This window comes from Hippopotamus amphibius, chromosome 17, assembly GCF_030028045.1.
Source record: "Hippopotamus amphibius kiboko isolate mHipAmp2 chromosome 17, mHipAmp2.hap2, whole genome shotgun sequence".
NCBI classification, from domain to species: domain Eukaryota; kingdom Metazoa; phylum Chordata; class Mammalia; order Artiodactyla; family Hippopotamidae; genus Hippopotamus; species Hippopotamus amphibius.
The window spans coordinates 57,686,280-57,707,505 of NC_080202.1; the positions used below are offsets into that span (position 1 = coordinate 57,686,280).

The 21,226-nt window shown below is 47.9% G+C and overlaps 1 protein-coding gene across 2 annotated transcripts; it reads left to right on the forward strand.

Annotated features, from left to right (window-relative positions):
* The first annotated feature begins 2,260 nt into the window (after positions 1 to 2,260).
* CD300LF (CD300 molecule like family member f) lies at positions 2,261 to 20,252 on the forward strand. 2 transcript variants are annotated; one of them, XM_057716911.1, is made up of 7 exons: positions 2,261 to 2,367; positions 14,102 to 14,431; positions 15,753 to 15,873; positions 16,673 to 16,785; positions 18,348 to 18,370; positions 18,708 to 18,857; positions 19,350 to 20,252. In XM_057716911.1, exons 1-7 carry the CDS (start codon positions 2,325 to 2,327, stop codon positions 19,503 to 19,505), a joined length of 936 nt encoding a protein of 311 aa, XP_057572894.1. In that variant the 5' UTR covers positions 2,261 to 2,324; the 3' UTR covers positions 19,506 to 20,252. The 2 variants fall into 2 exon arrangements, with proteins under 2 accessions (XP_057572894.1, XP_057572896.1); XM_057716913.1 differs by having other exon boundaries at positions 16,676 to 16,785; positions 18,708 to 18,824.
* Positions 20,253 to 21,226: the final 974 nt, after the last annotated feature.

Below are 21,226 nucleotides of genomic sequence, written 5' to 3' on the forward strand. Positions count from 1 at the left end.
GTTCCTCCACTGAGAGGCTTAGTTCCTTGGATTTCTTCAGTTCCACCTGGTTTAGACTTTGGTTTTGTAAATCTCCAGTGGGCCTTGCAACAGACAACTCATGGACCTTCTCTTCCAGAGTGGGAGAGACTCAATAAAACTAGCCCTTTCAACACAGGAGTTCCTCCCCCGAGAACAGATTGGGTTCTGAAAAGATTGTAGTTTGTAAGTCCAATATGCCCTAGAGAATAGCTTGAGAGATTCTCTATTCCTATCACCAGGAGAAACTGATGCTTGCATGAACACACGCGCAATACACGAACACACACACACACTACTGGCACGCACAGTGCAATACACGCTCGTAACACAGCTCCCACATACGGGCCCATGTACAGACAGGAACACACCACATATGTGCTCATACATGCACGCACACGTGTGCATATACACACATATTCACATGCACACGCACACACACACACAGATGCCTCAGGGCAGGGGAATCTCCGATGATCTGTCCAATCCCTTCCTTTGCAGATGGGGATGTGGAGGGCTGGCTCAGTAATGACTCATGCAGATATCAAGGGCCAAGCTCAGATGAGGGCCTCAAATGGTTCTTTGAGGGCACAGGGGCCCCAGAATACCCTGACGCTCCCCTAGTCCCCAGAGGCATTTGTTTAGAGGAACAGACTGGCTATCACTTAAAGATGCTCAGAGAATTCTTGATTCAAAGGAGAATCTCTGTTCTTGATCCAAGAGGGTCCAGGAGCAGAGTGTCGGGCCACAGGCAGAATTTTGAGCAGCTCAGAGGCTGTTCACTCCTTACTGCCTGTGCCCAATAAAGGAAAGATTACCCCACACCCCTCAGAGCATCTGCCCCTTGTTTATCAGGCTACCCATCTCGCTTCATTCCTTGGTCCTTTCCCCTGGAAGCCCAATGGTGTCCCTGTTTGCTGGGACTCGACAGCTCTCGGAATAGCTGTGCAGTGCCACGGGCCAATGGTGGCTTTGCTGAGCTGGGGATCGAGCTCTCACCTCGTATTGTTGACCTTATTTTATAGTCTGGAGGTATGTAAAGTGGGAGGCAAATTCTGGCCACATCCTGGTTTATCGGCTACTGTGTTTTCCTGTGCAAATAACCCTCTTGATGCCTCCCCATTCCTGAGGAGGGTGCCTACCTCTCCTTGGGACTCAGCTGCTCCTCAAGGTGTCACAAGGTATGTGTGCTTTTCCTAATTTCTGTGCTTCACCCCAGGTCTTGCAGGGATTCTGATGCGGGAGGCAAGTGGGAGATGGGCACAAAGTTGTTAGAAAGAAAGGGAGTCAGACGGGCGAAGCTGGTGTATCCTTTCTTCCCACTGCAACAGATGATTCTTACAAGGTGTGTGTCAGGGGGTGAGGAGCTAGGGGGTAATAGCTGTGGACAATGAGCTGGTTTCTTCAGGAAGGTATAATTGTCAAGTTTCTGGAGGATTCAGGCTGGAATCGATATCTGTGGATTCTCACTTTGTGAGCTGGGCCACAGCGATGAGTTTCTGGTGTGTTCTCAGAAAGAGGCCCCTCTTGCCCACTGGACCAGTGGTTCCATGCTCATTTGTGCCAACTATTTTTTTCTGGCTGTGCTGCATGGCATGCGGGATTTAAGTTCCCCAACCAAGCATTGAACCTATGCGCCCTGCAGTGGAAGAAACGTGGAGCCCTAACCACTAGACGACCAGGGAATTTCCGTGTCCCTACTCTTTAAGACCCTTTCTGTTAGTAGGTAGCCTGGGTTTTGATACCCCCTCACCCCCTCATTCCAATCTCTGGTCTAGTTTGGAATCTAGACTCTCTCCTCTGACTTTGGCCCAAGCGCCTGGTGATACAGTGGAGCTCCTGACCTTCCGGGCTCCTGAGAATTTGGCTAGGCTTGAAATTCCACGTTTAGGATATCGTGTCCATCAGCCTTAGTGCTCCACTACTTCTCCAGTGGGGCTGGGTTTCCCCATCTCAGCCTTCCCATCAAGGGAGAAGGATTGAGTAAGAGCTGCTCAGACCCGGTGGGTCTGCAAACTTCAAGGCCAAGAAGGAGCAAAGTTCTCCTTTTAGAGCACCCACCGTGGGCCCGGACAGGGAGGTATTTCTCAAAAGCTTATTCATGATTGCTTCTTGCATTGCTGACTGCCTTGAAATTTCACCCATTCTACCTCCTTCCTCTTTTAGTCTCATTCGCCAGTGGGAAGGGACTGAAGGAGGAAGTACGAGAGCCACAGTAAGTGAAAGCAGAAGGGCTGGAAGATGAAGGAGGCTGCAGTTGGTTCTCTCTGATACGCTCCACCAAGGAGGGCCTGTGTGAGGAGAAAATGCACCTGCTGCTGCCGTTCCTCCTCCTCGTGCGGCCTGCAGGTGAGCGGGGCCTGGGTCTGTTCTCGAGGGAAAAGCCTATGGGGCAGGAGGAAGTGGCTGGCAGAGGGAGGAGGGGGCCCGGCAAGGTGTCCTGCTGAGAAACCAACCCCGTTTCCAAGTAGTTCCTCCCCGTATATTCCACCCACTCGATCCCTCACCCGGGGTTCTGGTGCCCACAGTGGCCAACGCAGAAACACGGAGCATGGACTTCATAACGAACCCAGCCTCGGGCGTACCTCCTGACTGTCCAGGGACCGGCCATTCAGAATGGACAGACCGATGGCCCCCACTGGTCAGGGAAAAGCAGAGGCGCCCTGGTTGCTCAGGAGAGCTGGTGAATACTCACTCCTGTACTGTCACCTTCCAGAAAGCGTTATCAGTGAGGGAAGGCTCTGGGGAAGGGGTGAGGGGGAAGGGGGCCTGGAAGGAAGGGAAGCAGGGAGTTTACCAGATGGAGAGGGAGTGGTGGTTCTAGGTTTTGGGGAAAGAGGGAAATAGTAGAAAGGAAAGGTCACGGGGAGGTAAGCTTGGTAGGATGAAGAGGAAAAGGGGGCTGGGATGTGACCAGAGAGAGAGGGTTGAAGTCAACTTGAAGTTGATGGGTACCTTTTTTTTTTTTTTGGCTGCACCACGCGGCATGTGGGAGATCTTAGTTCCCTGACCAGGAATTGAACCCACACCCCCGGCATTGGAAGGGCAGAGTCTTAAACACTGGACCTCCAGGGAAGTCACATGGATATCATCTTGATTAAAAGTCAAGGGGATTTTCTTGACTTTGAAATGTTGAGAGACCTCAGAGCTCAGTGTTTGAGCACCTTCTCTATCTAGAGTCACCCTCTTGTTGCTCTCACTTCCTTTCTTGGCTTTAAATACCACCTCCATACAGACGACTCCCGTTTTGGTATCCGTAGCCTGGACATTTCTTTGAACTCAAGAATCTTCTCTCTGACTGCCCATTCAACATCTTCACTCAGATGTTGACATTTTAAACGTGATGTGACCGCATCTTCCCCCTCAAATTCTTTTCTCTCCCATCTTTGTGTTTGGCAACTTCATTTTTTCAGGTGCTCAGGCAGAACTCTGGGAGCATCTATCTTTTCTCTCATATCCCATAATGATCCTTTGAAAATGTAAGTCAGATCCTGTCTCTCCTCTGGTTAAAAGCCTCCAATGATTGCCATCTTACTCAGAGTAAAAATCCAAAGTCCTTACAGAGGCTTCAAGGTGGCACCATCCGTGTCCCCCACCACATCATCTCCCTGGTCTCCTCTTCTACTCTGCTCTCCCTGGCTCAACCCACTTCAGCCACACTGGCCTCTTAGATGTTCTTTGAAAATGCCAGGCACACTCCTGCCTCAGGGCCTTTGCACTTGCTGTTCATTCTGCCCAGAATGCTCTTCTTCAGATAGCCACCGGCTCCAGTTCTCACATCCTTCACGTCTTTGCTTCTCACTGAACCCTTCATTGATGACCCTAATTAAAAGAGCAATTCCCTTGCATTGTTTTTCTCCATGGTTTTTCCTCTCTTTTCCCCCACCTTGATAGAATGTAAGCTTCAGGAGGGCCAGGATTTTTGTGCCTCCAACCACAGCAGGTGCAGATTAGACAAATACTAAGTATTAGTTGAATGAGTGAACACACCTAATGGACAGGGAACAGTATGATTGCTGTAATGCCCATCCCCAACCCCAATCAAATCTTTCTGATTCTTACTTTCATAGAATTAAATAATTGAGACTTGTAACATTATCTGGAGAAGACATTGCTCATGGGATTGTAAAATGGTGCAGCCACTTTGGAAAACAATTTGACATTCTTGAATGTTAAACAGGTGGTTACCACGTGACCCAGCAATTCCACTCCTAGGTATATATCCAAGAGAAGGGAAGACATGCCCATATAAAAAACTTGTACGCAAATGTTCATGGCTACATAGATCATAATAGCTAAAAAGTGAAAACAATCTAAATGCACATCAACTGATCGATGGATGGATAAATAAAACGTGGTATACCCATACCATGGTATGCTACTAGTCATATAAAGGAATGATGGGACTTCCCTCATGATCCAGTGGGTAAAATTCTGCACTCTCAAGGCAGGGCGCCCAGGTTTGATCCCTGGTCAGGGAACCAGATCCCACACGCCGCAACTAAAGATCCCGCATGTGGCAACTAAGACCTGGCGCAGCCAAAATAAATAAAAGTTAAAAAAAATAAAAAAAGGAATGAGGTACTGACTCTTGCTATAACCTGGATTAAGGTCAGTGAAAGAATCCAGACACGAAAGGCTGTACTTTGTATGATTCCATTCATATGAAATGTCTAGAATATGTAAATTCATAGAGTCAGAAAGTAGATTGGTGGTCTCCAGGGGCTGGGGGAGGGAGTAAGGGGGAGGGACCCCAATGAGTGTGGGGTTTCTTTTTTGGGGATGATGACAATGTTCTGGAATTAGTGCTGATGTCTGCACAGCTTTGTGAATATCTTACAAAACCACTGAGCCGTACACTTTAAAAGGGTGAATTGCATGGTATGTGAATTGCCTCAATAAGAAAATAATCAAGAAGCAGAGAGAAGAATTAGGAGCAGTTGTGTTCTCCTGAGAAAAGTTTCTGTGGTTGCATTTGGATCTGAGTCTCCAGAAGGCATGACAACTGGATAGTCCTTTGTGACTTGTGACTCTTTTTTGTTTGTTTGGCTGCGTTGAGTCTTCGCTGCTGGGCGTGGGCTTTCTCTAGTTGTGGTGAGCAAGACCTACTCTTCGTTGTGGTGCACGGGCTTCTCATTGCGGTGGCTTCTCCTATTGTGGAGCACGGGATCTAGGCACTCGGGCTTCAGTAGTTGTGACACGCAGGCTCAGTAGCTGTGGCGCACAGGCTTAGATCCTCTGCGGCATGTGGGATCTTCCCGGCCCAGGGCTTGAACCTGTGTCCCCTGCATTGGCGGAAAGATTCTTAACCCACTGCACCACCAGGGAAGCCCCACCTGTGACCCTTTTATGTGGTCTGATTTGATCATTCATTCCATCAGGCATAGAAATGAAAATGATACTTCCAAGCAGTGACACATGCTGTGAGCAAAGCTGAATTAGATGCCCTGACTCAGGGAGTGGTGGCTGTGCTTTCGATAGGTTGCGCATAGAAGGAGCCCTCTGAGGAGAAGCTGCCTGAGCTGAGACCTGGAAGACCAGAAGGAGTAAGCGCTTCAGATCAGGGACAGCTTTTCAGGCACAGGGAACAGCAGGGCTCTGATGCAGAAATGAGCTTGGCCGTGGTATGTTTGAGGAATAGAAAGGCCTTGTGGCTTTGTTACATGCTTCACAACAGCCTGGTGGGGCTGATTGGGAGGATACTATTATCTCTTTGGGGAAAAGGTCTTAGGGGAGGAGAGCAGACGTGTGGCTCGTGGGTGGCTGGGGTGGCTCGTGGACGCTCAGCCTTGAGTTTTGGTGTAGAAATGGAGAAGATAAATTTTGGGTGAGACGTCAGGGGACAAACTGACAAGCAAGGCACGGAATGCACATGAAGGATTGCTTTTTTCCCCGATGTCCGGGAACAGGGGAATTTGATGGTGAGCAGGTGTGAGGGGTGTGTGTGTGTGTGTGTGTGTGTGTGTGTGTGTGTGATTTGGGAGTGACGGAGGCAGGGCGGGAATATCTGTCTGAAGCAGAACAGGCACAGCTGTGTGCTAATAGGAACCCAGTTGTCAGTGTGGACCCCTGTGCCACCTGTCACCAGCTTCTCCCATGGCAGTTCTGATTGCAAGTAACACATTTAACCAGCACTACTTCCCTCTTCTCAAGAGTTCACTGTTTTAAAAGTACACAAGAAAAAAAGTACCTGCCGGACTTGATAGCATCATTTTCTGTGAGAAAAGGGATTTTAAATGACCCTATATTTTTCAGAGAAAAATTAGCCGCCTTGTCCAACTTGAGCCTCACTGTGAGTGGTCGCAGATGTGGACAAGACCCCAGGTGTGCTGACCCAGAGCAGAGACTAGCTGACGTCCCCTGTTGAGCTGGAGGTGGCGTCCAGTCCCGACTGTCACTCACTGACAGTGAGCCAGTCACCTCCCCCTGGGGCTCAGCTTCCACCTGATCTAGGATTATTCCCGATTGTCTAGGCTGTGAGTAACCATGCCTGGTGGGGATGCTGCTTCCTGGAGCTCCGGGCTCGCTCTGTGCCAGGAGGGTTCCCACAGCAGAACCAGTGCTCTGCCGAGGTTGATGGGGAGTGGGCACCTGGAAGACGGGTCCGAGAAGTGAGTGGAACAGATGGGTCCAGGGTCAGATCTGATACTAAATGCTCAGTTGAGACATGGCAACTAAAGTTGGAATGGCCATCCATGTTAGAATCCTAGGGGTTCTGGGACAAATGACCACAAACGTAATGGCTTAGAACAGCACGAATTTATAATGTTACAGTCTAGAGCTCAGAAGTCTAAAATGAGTCCGCAGGGCAGCGTTCCTTCTGGTGGCTCTAGGAGGAGAATTTGATTCCTAGACTTCCAGAGGCTGCCTGCAGCACCCTGTGGCATGTGAAACTTCCCCAAGCAGGGATCAAACCTGCACCCTCTGCAGTGGAAGCACGGAGTCTTAACCACTGGACTGCCTGGGAAGTCCAGAAGCTGCCTGCTTTCCTTGGCGTGTGGCCCTACATCACTGCAGCCCCTGCTCCATTGCCATCTCTCCTTCTCTGACTCTGAGCCTCCCTCCTCCGTCTGATAAGGACCTTTTTGATTATAGTGGGCCACCAGAATAATCCGGGATAATCTCTCCATCTCAAGACCCTTAATTTAATTACATCTGCAAAGTCCCTTTTTGCCATGTAAGTTTGAACATATTCACAGATTCTGGGGGTTAGGACATAGACATGTTTAGGGGCCGTTACTCTGCCTACCACACTATTAAACAGCCCTGACCAGGCATTTGTTTTTTTCCTATGATTCTGAAAGTAATAAATGCTCATTACTGATACTTGGGAAACTACAGGAAAAAAAAAAAAAAAACAAATTAGGAAAGAAAAAAGAATTAAGAAAAATAAAAAAAACCTTATGTCTGTCTTAAATGCCCAAGGTGACCACTTGTTAACAATTTGGTTTATTTATTTTAAATCTTTTTTTTTCTACACATATTTAAATAATTATTGGTATTGTACTATATATGATTTTTTAAAACCCTCATTTTCACTTCATATGAGAATTTTCCACATAACTAAAAATATTTCTAAGCATAATTATCAGTGTTTGCATTATATTTCATCACATACTTATTTCCCTAATTGATGGAAGTTAACTTGTTTCCTCTATTTTTGCTAATTATGTGATGAATCTTTGTGCATACCCTTTTGTTAGCCTCTCTGATTATTTCCTGAGGACCAAATCCTAGAAGTATCCTTACTGGAGCAAAGGCCATGACTATGTTTAATACGTACAGCTGCCTTATGGCTTTCTGTGTGGTTAAACCAGTTACATTCCTTCTAGCATCTTCTCACAGTGCCCTGACCGCTTGGCCCCAGCAGCAAAACGAGAGTCATCAAAACTTGGCCGGTTTCACATGTGAACAATGGCGTTGTCTTATCACATTTCTTATTTACTAGATTATTTAAATGAAATATTTGAATTTTAGTATCCGCTGAATTTCCTCTTTGTGACTTGCCTCTTACCTCTCATCAGTTTTCCAAATGGGGTCTTCATGTTTTTTTCCTATACACTCTTAATCAAGAGAAACGCTATTAATCCTTTTCTGTTATTTGTTCTGAATATTTCTCTCAGTCTGCTCTTTGCCTTTTCAGTCTTTGTTTATTGGTATGTCCAAGTGCTATATTTGCATGCAGTCACATTTACTACTGACTTTTTCTTGTGTCCTGTTGTCCATTAATTTCAAGTTTCGGAAGATTCCCTTCTATTTTTTTTCCAGTTTAAAAAATGCTTTGCTATTTTATGCTGACCTCCTTAATCTCTCTCTATTTACCTAAATGGAGCACCCTGAGAGGTGACAGGGTAGGGTAATGCCCTAACCCTTCCCTTCCCTGTTAATAGTTTTAGTGTTCTATGGTACGTGTGAAATTCTTAAATAGACTAGATCTGTTTTTAGGCTGTTGACTGTGGTCTATTGATACGTTTATCTAGTCTTGTTAGACTTATAAGCTGGTTTCTTTATTATGGCCTGGTACTGTTTTACTATCTGGCAGGCAAGTCTTTCCTCATTGCTCATCTTTTTTTTTTAACAGTACATTTTTTTTAAATAAATAAATTTATTTATTTATTGGCTGCATTGCGAGGGCTTTCTCTAGTTGTGGTAAGCAGGGGCTACTCTTCATTGTGGAGCATGGGCTCTAGGTTCGTGGGTTTCAGTAGTTGTGGCATGTGGCTCTTGGGCTCTAGAGCACAGACTCAGTAGTTGTTGCGCATGGCCTTAGTTGCTCCTTGGCATGTGGGATCTTCCCAGCCCAGGGATTGAACCCATGTCCTCTACATTGGCAGGCGGATTCTTAACCACTGTGCCACCAGGGCAGTCCCGGAAATCCTTTTAAATTTAAGATTTTATAAATAGCTAGTGGGAAGCTGCTGTGTAACACAGGAAGATCAATGCGATGATGGGTGATGACTTAGAGCGGTGGGATAGGGAGGGTGGGAGGGAGTCTCAGGAGGGAGGGGATACGGGGATATATGTATAAATACAGCTGATTCACTTTGTTGTACAGCAAAAACTGGCACAGCAGTGTAAAGCAACTATATTCCAATAAGGAGCTTAAAAATAAAAAATAAAATGGTTGCTAAAAAAATAAATTTAAGATTTAAAAAATTTCTCTAAATGTTATTATTTTCCCCCAATAACTATATATTTTATATTTTTCTGTGTCTTACTATGTTGGTCAGAATTTCAGTAAATAACACAAGTACATTGATCCTGGGTACAGGATCAGAGTGCAGGTTAACACATTATTATAGAGTACACCCCAATGTCTCACAATAATTGTGGTGTTTGCTGAGACTTTTAATAGATCATCTTTATCAGATAAAGGAAGTTCTACCCTTAATGTGCTAAGAGTTTTTAGAATGTCATGAGTGGATGTTGACCGCAGGGCACGTGGGATCTTAGTTCCCAGGGATCGAAGCCACGCCCCCTGCATTGGAAGGGTGGAGTCTTAACCACTGGACCGCCAGGAAAGTCCCTGCTTGTTTATTTTCTAATGTTCAATCTTGCCTTCTTGGCATAAACCCAACTTGGTGAGGGTGCATTATCCTTCTTATATATCCCTGGATGCAGCTTGCTGACTTTTTATTTCAGACTTTTGCACTTATGTTCATGGGTGATATTTGCCTATAATATTTCTTTCTTGCACTGCCCTCGTCAGGTTTTGGCATCAAGATTATGCCAGTCTCATCAAATGGATTTGGGATTGCATCCTCCTTTCCTTTGTTCCAAATTTTTTTTTGTGTAAGGTAGACATTATTTCTTCCTTCAGTGTTTAGTAAATAGATATCTCTGTTGAAGCTGTGTAATTCTGGAGTTTTCTTTTGGAGAGGTTTTTAATAATGGATTTAATTTATTTGAATAGTTGTAAGATTATTCAGATTTTCTATTTCTTTTTTGCTGTTTTAGCATATTGTATTATTTTTGCCAAGCGTCTGTTTATTCCATCTGAAATTTCAAATTTATTGGCATGATCTTGTCTAGATATTCTTTTATTACTCTATCCCATTATTACCTTATCCTCTTATTATCTCTTTAATGTGTGCAGGATGTGTACTAATGTCCCTATTTTCATTCCTGATATTCATTATTTAGACCTCTCTCTTTCTGAAATGAATATCTAACTAGGGTTATTTATTTATTTATTTTTAACCAACTTGAGGCTTTGTTGATTTTCCTTATAATACAATTTTTGCTATTTCATTAATTTTTATTAACTTATTTCGTTTCTTCTGCTTTCTTCTTTCTTCCTACTCCTCCTTCTGTTTTTTTTGTTTAACTTCTGAAATAAATGTTTATTAAAGTCCTTTTTACTTTTCTAATATATGCATTTAATGTTATAAATTGTCCTTAAGCATAACTCCAGATGCATCCCATAAGAGTCTTTAAAAGCAAGGTATGGGGCGGGGGAGGTTGGGGTGGGATGAATTGGGAGATTGGGGATTGCCATATATACATTACTAATAAGAAAAAAAGTATCAAATTGTACACTTTAAATATATGCAGTTTATTGTATGTCAATTGTATCTCAATAAAAGTTCTTAAAAAAATAAAAGTAAGGTATAATTTACATATAGTGAAATGGATAGATCTTAAGTGTATAATTCAATGCGTTTTGACAAATGCATATACCTTGTAACGCCTATCAAAATACAGAACATTTCCATTGCCTGGAGTTCCTTAGTGTCCTCCCAATCTTTCCCCCGCCCATGAATCACTGTTGTAATTGCTATCACCAAAGGTTGTTTTGCCTGATGTAGATCTTCACATAAACGGGTCATAAAGTGTATTCTCTTTTGATCTTTCACTTATCATGTTTTTGAGATTCATCCATGTTTTTTGTGTATCACTAATTCACTCATTATTCCATAGTATGCCGTTACTATGAACATGCCACTACTTATCTGTTCCCCTGTTGAGCATTTGAGTTTCTTTCTTTCTTTTTCTCTTTCCTTCCTTCCTTCCTTTCGTCCTTCTTTCTTTCTTTCTCTTTCTTTCTGTCTTTCTTTTTCTTTTTCTTCCTTCCTTCCTTCCTTCCTTCCTTCCTTCCTTTCTTTCTTTCTTTCTTTCTTTCTTTCTTTCTTTCTTTCTCACTCTCTCTCTTTCCCTCCTTCCCTTCCTCCATTCCTTTCTCTGTCTCTCTCTCTTTCTTTCTTTCAAAGTATAGTTGCTTTACAATGTTGTGTTAATTACTGCTGTACAGCAAAGTGATTCAGTTATACATATATAGACATTCTTTTTAAATACATTCTTTTCCATTATGGTTTATCATAGGATATTGAATATAGTTCCCTGTGCTCTACAGTAGGACCTTGTTGTTTATCCATTCTGTATGTAAAAGCTTACATCACTAACCCCAGCCTCCCTCTCCATTGAATTACTTCTAATACGCTGTTATTATGAATAAAGTCGTGATAAAAAATTTTTTTGTGGACATTGGTTTACTTCTCTTAGATAAATATCTAGAAGTGGAATTGCTAGGTCATAGGATAGATGCATCTATACAAAATGTGGCAGATCCACACCATGGAATGGTGTTCAGCCAGAAAAAGGAGTGAAATATTGACACCTTATAACATGGATGAATCTTAAAAAGATTATGCTAAGTAAAAGAAGTCAGACGAAAAAGACCATACATTGTATGCTTCCATTTATATGGAATGTCCAGAAAGGCAAGTCCATAGAGATAGAAAGGTTAGTGGTCACTAGAAGCTTCAGGGAAGAAGGAAGTGGGGAGTCACTGCTAATGGGTAAGGGGCTTCTTTTTTTAAAAAAAGTTTTATTTGGTGTCAGCTGTCTAACACTTTCTTTTTTACATTTTTGGCTGTATTGGATCTTCGTTGCTGCACATGGGCTTTCTCTAGTTGTGGCGAGTGGGGGCTATCTTCGCTGTGGTGTGTGGGTTTCTCATTGCAGTGGCTTCTCCTGTTGCGAAGCAAGGGCTCTAGGCACTCGGGCTTCAGTAGTTGTGGCACACAGGCTTCCTTCGTTGCTCTGCAGCATGTGGGACCTTCCCTGTCCAGGGCTTGAACCCGTGTCCCCTGCATTCACAGGTGGATTCTTAACCACTGTGCCACCAGGGAAGCCCAGGGGTTTCCTTTTGAGGTGAAGAAAACGTTCTGGAATTGGGTAGAGCTGATGGTTGCATAACTTTGTGAATATCCTAAAACCCACTGAAGTATACACTTTCAAAGAGTAAAATTTGTATGTGAATTATGTCTTAATTGTAAAAGTGGACAAAAGTAAATTATTAGCCTTCAATATGCTTTAGTTAATTTTAGAAAGAAAATTATCACTGTTTTTAATATGCAAATTAGAAAATATGTGGTAATAAAATTATACATATGAGAAATTAATAATTAAGAAATAAAAACATTTACCAACTAAATTTCAAAATGGTTTAACGCAGGGAAAAGTAGGAGGAAGAGGAGAAGGAGGAAAAACATGAAGGGAAGGAAGTCCTACCGCACGTGTAATCAATACAATAAAACAAAACGTCATCAAAATTTGCCACTATGATAGGTATGAAAAATTCCATTATAAAAGGATACTTTATAATTGCAGAACTTTATGCTAATACATACACTGTAAAATAGATACCTTTGGGTGAAAAACAAAACAAAAGAACAGAATTTATTAAAGAACAATAAAAAAAGCTTGAACAGGTCAACATTCATGGAGGAAAAAATGGAAGTAACCAAAGAATTTGCCCCAGTGAAGAATTTGCCAGACAGTTTTGTAGACAATTTTTTAAGATCCTAAAGAAACCAAAATTCCTTTGCTCTGGTCACGTTCTGATCTCAGAGCATAAAAAAAGGCTATCTTCCAGGTCACGTGTGTGGCAGCGGCGTATCTCTACCAGCCCCGCCAAAGATGCGCGAGGAAAGTGACAGAAGGAACCTCGCTGACCAGCGTGGATCTGAGTTGAGCCGGGACAGCAGGCTCTGCCGGCAGGCGGGGCTGGGTGGCCCAGGCCCGATGGCTGTTGTTTCCAAATAAGGCAGAGTTTTAAAGTTGACAGGCTCCACCCCAAACCCAGATTTTGACCTACTCCAGAAAAGTGCAAAGGTCTGAAACCACATTGCCTGCTTCTTGCATGAGGACAAGGGCGGAGTGGGAGGGGCCCCGCCTCTGCAGGGCGCACGCGCTCCCCAGGTTGCTGGGGTCCTCACTACCTCCCAGGCTCCGACACGGAGGCCTTTTTTCATCGTGCTCGACGTGCTGTTTTTCTTTCGGTAAAGAAGAATTTCCCTGTATGCGAAATCTTTCCAAGGTGAGGAAATGAACGAAGAGCATGTATCATAAGAAAATGCCGTTTCACTCTATGATACCTGCCTTACTGCAAAGCTCTAGTATTCAAGACTGGGGATTTGGTATAAGGACAGACATGGATCAATGGAACAGAGTGGAAACTCCATAAATAACTCACATATTTGCTTTTTGGCAAAGGAACCAAAGCAATTCAATGGGAAGAACTGGGATCTGGGTGACACAGATTCCATAGCACAGGGAGACTGACTGGTATCACTGTCTTGGTCAAATTCAAAGGTGTGCCTGCCAGGGTGGTTTACTATAGAACCACTGGAAACAGAACCCTTAGCAACAGTTTCTCCAGAGACAGGTGAGGGGGATGTTTCAGCTGGACCTCCTGAGGTCGTCAGTCCAAAGTCATCTTCTGTGGAAATGGGTCCTCTGGTCTTTCCCCCCCATCACACCAGCATAACAGAGATGGTTGCCAAAGGACATCTCTGGAAATAGAAAGATGTATTGGCCACAGACAGGGGGAGAGGTGAAAAAGCTATTATTGCTTGTGTCTTTGAGATCTGTATTGTGCTTTTATGGGATTTTCCTGGTAGCTTTGACCTGATAGAATTTTGAAGGACAAAAGGGTCTGTCTTACAGAAGGGGCATTTCTTCCTTGACCGCTATTTGACTCAGGAGGTCCTTGGGTTTATTGGCGCTATTCACGATGCAGGAGGCTGTGGTCCTGCCCTCGGGGTGGGAGGTGACAGGTACATGGATTTGTGTTTTCCAGGCTCATTTGCCATCACGGGCCCAAGAGAAGAGCGAGGCGTGGTGGGGAACTCATTGACTGTGCAGTGTCGATACAACCGTGGATGGGAGACGTATGTGAAGTGGTGGTGCCGAGGAGCTGCCTGGAGCAGCTGCAAGATTCTTGTTGAAACCACTGGATCAGAGAAGGAGGTGAAGAAGGACCGTGTGTCCATCAGGGACACCTGGAAAAATCGCTCATTCACTGTGACCATGAAGGAGCTCAGCCTAAGCGATGCAGACACTTACTGGTGTGGGATTGAGAGAGTCGGAACTGACCTGGGGACCCAAGTTAAAGTGACTGTTGACCCAGGTAAGAGTATGTGTCTGTGTGCATGTGCCCTGTCCTGGTCCCTGGGGTCCCACTTCAGTGACCTGTCACTCAGAGTGAGCTGTCCCAGAGGGTGGGCGAGTCCTGAGGTCCCATGGAGCCCCTACTGCCCACTGATTGGGAGGGGCAGGGCTTCCCTTGGAGGCTCTCCTGGCTCCCCGGGCCTCCTCCCGGAGGGGATCAAGCCTTTCTTGACACACTATTTTCCCTCCGCACAGTCAGTGCCTAAGTCTGTTGCCCATGGTCTTGAAGGTGATGGGCCCAGCTTCAGCCCGTGGGCCAAGGGGACCCTCTTCCACGGGACCCAGAGACCCCAATTCCTGACAGTGCTCTCCTGGGACACCTGCTGCACAGGTGTTCCTGCTGTTTCTGGAATTTGAGGCTGGACTTCAGAGCTGCTATTCCCACCCCCTGTTGCATATCCCATCTCAGGGGGAAGGAGACCCAGCTCAGTGGGGGTTCTGTGCTTAACTCCTGGGGTCTGGAAAGGCCTCCACAGTCAAAGGGCTGTGCCTGAAATCCCATCATGAGCCATTTACACATTTGGGATTAATGATGTTCTCTTCCTAAGTCCTTCTGGATGCAAACACTCCCGGGCATGTCAGCTCAGGGGTGCCCGTGCCTTGGTTTGACCGAGTTTATCTGTTGGGCTCTGCTTCTGCTGACCCTTGGACAGGGGCCACCAGCTCACTGGGCACCTGTGGCAAGGAGGGTGGGGACACAGTCAACGGAGCCCCCGCCCCCACCCTGGAACCTGTGAGGCTCGTTATACTTGCAAAGCACAGCACGTTCATCATTCCATTCAATATTCCTGAGACGTAACCCTCCCCGCCGTGGAAGCGTAAGAACTTGCCCTAAGTAAAGGCTCTTCCTGAACCTTGTGATTTTGCTCAGGGCTGGTCCTGACCTGTGACGTCACAGACCTTGGGTGTGTCCGCCCCCCGGGAGCCCCCATTCTGCTCCAGTCCTTGTGGATAAATGAGAGCGGCACTGCCTGAGGCCCCGTCATAAACAGCTGGAGTGTTTGAATTTCAGCTGAACTCCAGCTGCCCTTATCCTGAGGGGCCCCTGGGCCCCTCTCACCTCCCTGGACCTGCACCAGCCTCACCTGCTTCTGAGGCTCTGAGTCTCCTAGCAGCCAGGGAGATATGGGCAGTCCAGGCTATAGGCCCCCTCCCTTGGCCCCGCTCCAGACTCCTCAGTCCATGCTCCACCACACCCCGCACTCCCCCGGCTCAGAGGCACGTACAGGGCTGCGGGGGTGAGCCGGCAGAGTAGTGTGTAACCTGGTTTGTATGCCAAGCACCAACTACAGTGCCGACCACCACTCCCACCACCTCCACTATCCACACGTCCACAGCGCCGGTCAAATCAGAAGAGACCAGTGGCTGCTCGGATGTGACCAGCTCCTGCTCCAACAGCAGGTAAGCCAGCTCCGATGCTGCCATTCCCTGTGGCCCACTTGGCCCAAACTCCTCCCAAGGGGGGACCCTTTGTAGTCCCAGGTCCCAGCCAGAGCCAGGCTCTAGACCCTCCAGCCCGAGGATGCTGGGGCCTCCTCTCACGTGCTCTCACGACTCAGGAAGCCAGAGATGAAATCAAAGTGTCGGCAGGGTTGGCGCCTTCTTGGGGCTCAAAAGCAGACTCTGTCCCAGGCTTCTCTCCTAGCCTGGGGGTTGCCCGTGAGTCAAGCCTTCCTTGGCTGCAGCGGCATCACTCCAGTCTCGGCCTCTGTCATCATGTGGCCTTGTCCCTGTGTGTCTGTGTGCCCCAATTTCCCTTTTATAAGACCACCAGTCATGGGATTCGGGCCCCTCCTAATCCAGCGTGACCTCATCTTAACTTGACGACGTCTGCAAAGATCTTATTTCCAAATACGTCACCTTCTCCGGCTCTGAATGCACCCAAATTACTGGGTGAGGGACACTCTTTGGCCTGTACACGGGGCAAGCGTAGAAGCAGGGAGGCCTTTTCAGAGCCTTTGCCATACAATTTCTGTTTGGCTTCTGGACCCACTGAAACACCTTGTGGAACCTGCCTCTCCTTTTTATTTAAAAACCATCTTTGAGGGCACCCAGGAGTAGGGGTTCCCAGGCTGGAAACCACAGGCCTGCAGGTCAAAAGGCCTCAAGGTGTGTGGCTATCCCTGTGTCCAGGTGGGTGGGATAAGGCCAAAGGCAGGAGGCGAGCCGGGGTACATGGGGCATCCTCTGTCCTTTCCAGCAGTGTCTTCCTGAGGCTCAAAGTCCTCCTTCCCCTCATCTTTGCTGTGTTGCTGCTTCTCTTGATGGTGGCCTCACTTGTGGTTTGGAGCAAGGTGAAGCGACAGAAGAAAGGTGAGGGGGCCTGGCGGATGCTGGGCGGGGGCTGGGCTGGGTGGAAGTGTGTGGGGCTGATGGCCAGCTCGGTCATCCGGGAGCCATCGGCCCAAGGGAATACCCGCACAGTCTGGAAGGGGTGCTGTCCCAAAGGCCATGGCAGCTGGCAGTTTGAGGGGCTGGAGCTTGGAGGTGAGTCCAGGAGGTTTTGGCGTCACGCCTGCCTTGCCCACCCCTCCTTGCTCTTCTAGCCTCTCTGCTCCGCCTCTCTGTCTGTTTCCTGGTTTGGCTCCTGGTGGCAGAGATGGCAATGGCCTTAGGCAGACAGCCCTCTTAGGGGACCCAGGCACTTAGTGGGAGTCCTGTGGTTGTCAAGGAGGTACTGAGTAGAATGAGGGCAGGGAGAAACACATGCACGGATATATACACACAGGTGCACACACACATACACACACATGCACACACACACACACAGCCCTCTAGGTCTCCTATTTTTCTCTTCCTCTGCTCCAGCCCTTTCTCAGGCTACCCTACTGGTTCCGTGTAAAGTTGCCTTCAGGGAAGGGCCTCTGCTTACTAGCGTGCAGTTGTCAATCACGAGGTCTGGCCTCAGCCAAACCGTTTTCCTGTCTGGCTCCACTTCCACATTCTCACAACAATTGCGCCTCTTCCCTTTCTCAGAATCCACTGGACCTGAGCTCTCACGGGACCCTCTTTCCCACTGCTCCCTCCCCACAGCCTGAGGAATCTTGCTGTTTGGGAATAGGGGAGCCTGTCTTCTGTTCATCACACTTTCTCCCAAATGTATTGTCCATGATCTAAGTTACAAATACTTTCTGTCCCCCTCAGTATCTAGAAAGCAGAGGAGAAAATCTTCTTGTTTTTTTGTTGTCTCCAAAGCTGGGGGCATGAGGGTGGCAGGGGGGAGGGCAGGGAGAGAAAGAAATAGGAACCAGAGAGCGCCTGAAAGCTGGTCCACAAGGTTCCGACCCAACTCGAGTACTCCACTCGGAGGGCAGCTTGGAGCAATCCTGTCTCTGTGGACAACTTGTACTGAAGGAGCCCTCGTGTGCCTGGCACAACCGGTACCAGGAAGGCACAGGAGGAACAGGCTTGGCCACCCAGCAGTGCACATCTCACCTGAGGACTACCCAGAATTCAGTGGGACAAGGCTGATGAGACAGACATGAATCAAACACCCTGGGAATCCCGGGAGGGAGGGATTTGACAGCCTGGGCAGCTGGGGAAGGTAGGTGTGACTCTGAGTTGACCCCTGAATGATGAAGCAGGTGGAGACATGGTGGCGTCACAGGCAGAATGCCAGCAGAAATGAGAGGCTGAGCCTCATCCCAGGGGAGTTGGTCGCTGCCAGGGCCACCCGAGCAGCGGATTGCACAGTTCTGTGATGTGGGGAATAGATGGGCCGAGGTCTCCTTAGTTTTCATCTAGGGGATCAGAGTAAGAACCAGGTCTCCCCTATCTGAGCCTGAAGCCCATTTCACCTCTTTTCTTTCCCAGACCTGGGGGCACCTGTGAGTCTCTGGATGGGGTTTCTAACTCTGATTGTTTTTGTCTTTTAGCTGCTGAGAAATCCCCAGAGCAGGTAAGAGCGTCCCCGAGGTCAGAGCAGAGACACCAGACACCGTTCCCCCCTTCCTTATGTTCCATCCCAGGGGCACCGAGATCCAAATGTATCAGACAAACCGTGTGGCCCAGTGTCCGTGTACTCACAGCCCAACTGCAAGGGCTGAGGAAGGGGCCCAAGAGGATGCTGGAATCAGCCAGAAGGGAGGAGGGCTTGGGAGGGGGCAGGCGTGGGAGACTGCAAGGAGGTGGGGGGTGCAGAGGAAGCTGGGAGAGGGGGTCCCAGGGAAGCAGAGAGCCACGTGTCCCTCTGTGGAAGAGGAACCGGCGTTTCCTCTCCGTGTTTCCTCCTGTAGGTGCTTCAGCCCCTGGAGAGCGACATCTGCTACGCCAACCTGAGCCTGCAGCAGATTGAGAACTCCTCCGGCTCCTCCCGGAAGAAGGCTTCCGCGAAGTCCTCCTCCTCTGCCCAGGTCAGCTCGGGGGAAGTGGAGTATGTCACCATGGTATGTGCTTAGTGGGGCTCTTGTGGGGCTTGGACCAGACCCGCTGTTGTCCCCTCCTTTGGGGATGAGCTTTCTCCCGCCCGCATGGGAGGGTGGGTGCTGGGCAAAGACGCAGCCATTGAAGACTTGCCAGCAGAGCTGCTGCGGACTTTTGGCCTTTGGAAATACCTCCACACCAGGTCTCAACATTGGGAGACTCGGAGCCTGGTCAGACGCGGTCCTCGTGCTGGGCAGGGGAGACCCAAACAGGCTGAGTGACCTGGGATTCCATGCAAAAGGTGCTGCCCTGGCACGGAAATGAGGGAGAGTGTCTTCTGCTGTGGCCAGAGCTCAGGGTGCCTGGCAGAGTGGAGGGAGGAGGAGCTGGAGGGCCTGGGAGAAGACTCTAGAAACCCTGGAGGGTCTGTCCCCCCAGGCTCCCCCAAGGTCTCCTGCATCCGTGGGCACAGCCTCCTGCCAGCCTCTCTAACCCCGAGGACATCTTCATTGCAGGCTCCCTTTCCCACGGAGGACATTGCCTACGCAGCTCTGTCTTTGGCCACCTCGAATCAGGAGCCAACCTATAGCAACATGGGGCACCTCGTCACTCACCTTCCCAGCAGGAGCCAGGAGGAGCCCACGGAATACAGCACCATCAAGACCACTTAGGCTGTGCTCCAGGGGCCCCTCTCTGATCCACTTGAGGCCTCTGAGTATATTCCTGCTTTGTCTGCTTTCTGCCCAACCCCCTCCAGTCCCCTCGTGGGACCAGCCAGTGACTGAGGCCTCTGCCTGATGCAGCCAGCATCACAGCCAGCTATGGTGTGGACTCGGGACCTAGTCTCTGGGGGCTTCTGGGAGTTAGACAGGGGTCTTTCCACATCCCTTTCTCTCCCATACAGCTTTGGAGGGGGCTAGGGATACACTCTGGAGCTGCTGAGGGAATAATCGCGATGATATCATGACAGTGATAGTAATTCACCTTTATTTATTGCATACTGTGAGTGGTGGACTAAGTAATGGTCCCCAAAGATGTCCAAATCCCCAGAACCCAAGAACGTCACCTTCTATGGTATCAGGGGCTGTGCAGATGTAACAGAGTCGAGGATTTGGGGCTGGGGAGATTATTCTGGATTATGCAGCTGGTCCTAATATAAGCACAAGCGTCCTTACAGGCGAGTGGCAAGAAGGTCACAGAGGAGAAGATGGGGTGATGGTGGCATCGAGGTTGGGGGGATGCGGCCGGGACCCACGGGATGCTGCAGCCTCCAGGAGATGAAACGGCAGGAAGGGATCCTCCCCTGAGCCCCCAGAAGGAACCAGCCCGGCCAACACCTTGACTTTAGCCCAGTGAAACTGATTTCATACTTCTGGCCTCCAGAATTTTAGGAGAATAAATTTGTATCATTTTAATGAAGCCACTACATTTGTGGTAATTTGTTACAGCAGCAATAGAAGAAAATGTACTATGTGACAGTCACTCTTCCCTGAATGCTTTACCTACAGTGTCTAATTTAACCTTCACCACAACCCTGAGAGGATGCTTTTATTATTATTATTATTTTTAATTTTCCTTTTTTTTGGCTGTGTTGGGTCTTCATTGCTGCACACAGGCTTTTCTCTAGTTGTGGCGAGTGGGGGCTTCTCTTCGTTGCGGTGCATGGGCTTCTCAGTGCGGTAGCACAGTCTCTAGGCATGTGGGTTCAGTAGTTGTGGCTTGAGGGCTCAGTAGTTGTGGCTTGTGGGTTCAGTAGTTTTGGCTCACTGGCTTAGTTGCTCTGTGGCATGTGGGATCTTCCCAGACCAGGGATCGAACCCGTGTCCCCTGCATTGGCAGGTGGATTCTCAACCCCTGTGCCACCAGGGAAGTCCGAAGATGCGTTTATTATTGTCCCCATTTTACAGATGAGGAACCTGGGTATAGAGAGGTTCAGTGACTTACCAAGTTTTACTGCTAGCAAGAGGATAAGTTAGAATTTGAACTTGGGCATTTTAGCTTCAGAATCTGGAGTCTGGACCACCACCCTGGACTGTGTGTATAAGGAGGATAGTGTGTGTGAGTGTGTGAGTGAGTGTGTGTGTTTGTATGTACACACAGCTACTCGCACAGGGACAGTCAGTGAGTATTTACAGATGCCGGACGTACTGTCTTTATTCTAGGCTCCCGGCAGCTCTCCCTCTGGAATCCTGAATCCTGTCCCAGCTTGCCATCTCCACGGTTACCAAACTAGTCCAGCCCCTGGCCTGGAGTCCGTCTCATTCTCTGCTCCCGAGTCCATTCTCCTCCCAGCAGCCAGAGGGATCTTTTTAAAGCACAGACCTGATCACTCCCTGCTTGTAAGCTTCTGGTGGCTTCTTCCACAGCCCTTGAGGCTCCAGGGATCCATGGG

Coding starts and splice junctions, on each gene's coding strand:
- CD300LF (XM_057716911.1), top strand. CDS start 2,325: ATGCACCTGCTGCTGCCGTTCCTCCTCCTCGTGCGGCCTGCAG. Junction 18,371..18,707: donor CTGAGAAATCCCCAGAGCAG/GTAAGAGCGTCC, acceptor TTCCTCCTGTAG/GTGCTTCAGCCCCTGGAGAG. Junction 18,858..19,349: donor AAGTGGAGTATGTCACCATG/GTATGTGCTTAG, acceptor TCTTCATTGCAG/GCTCCCTTTCCCACGGAGGA.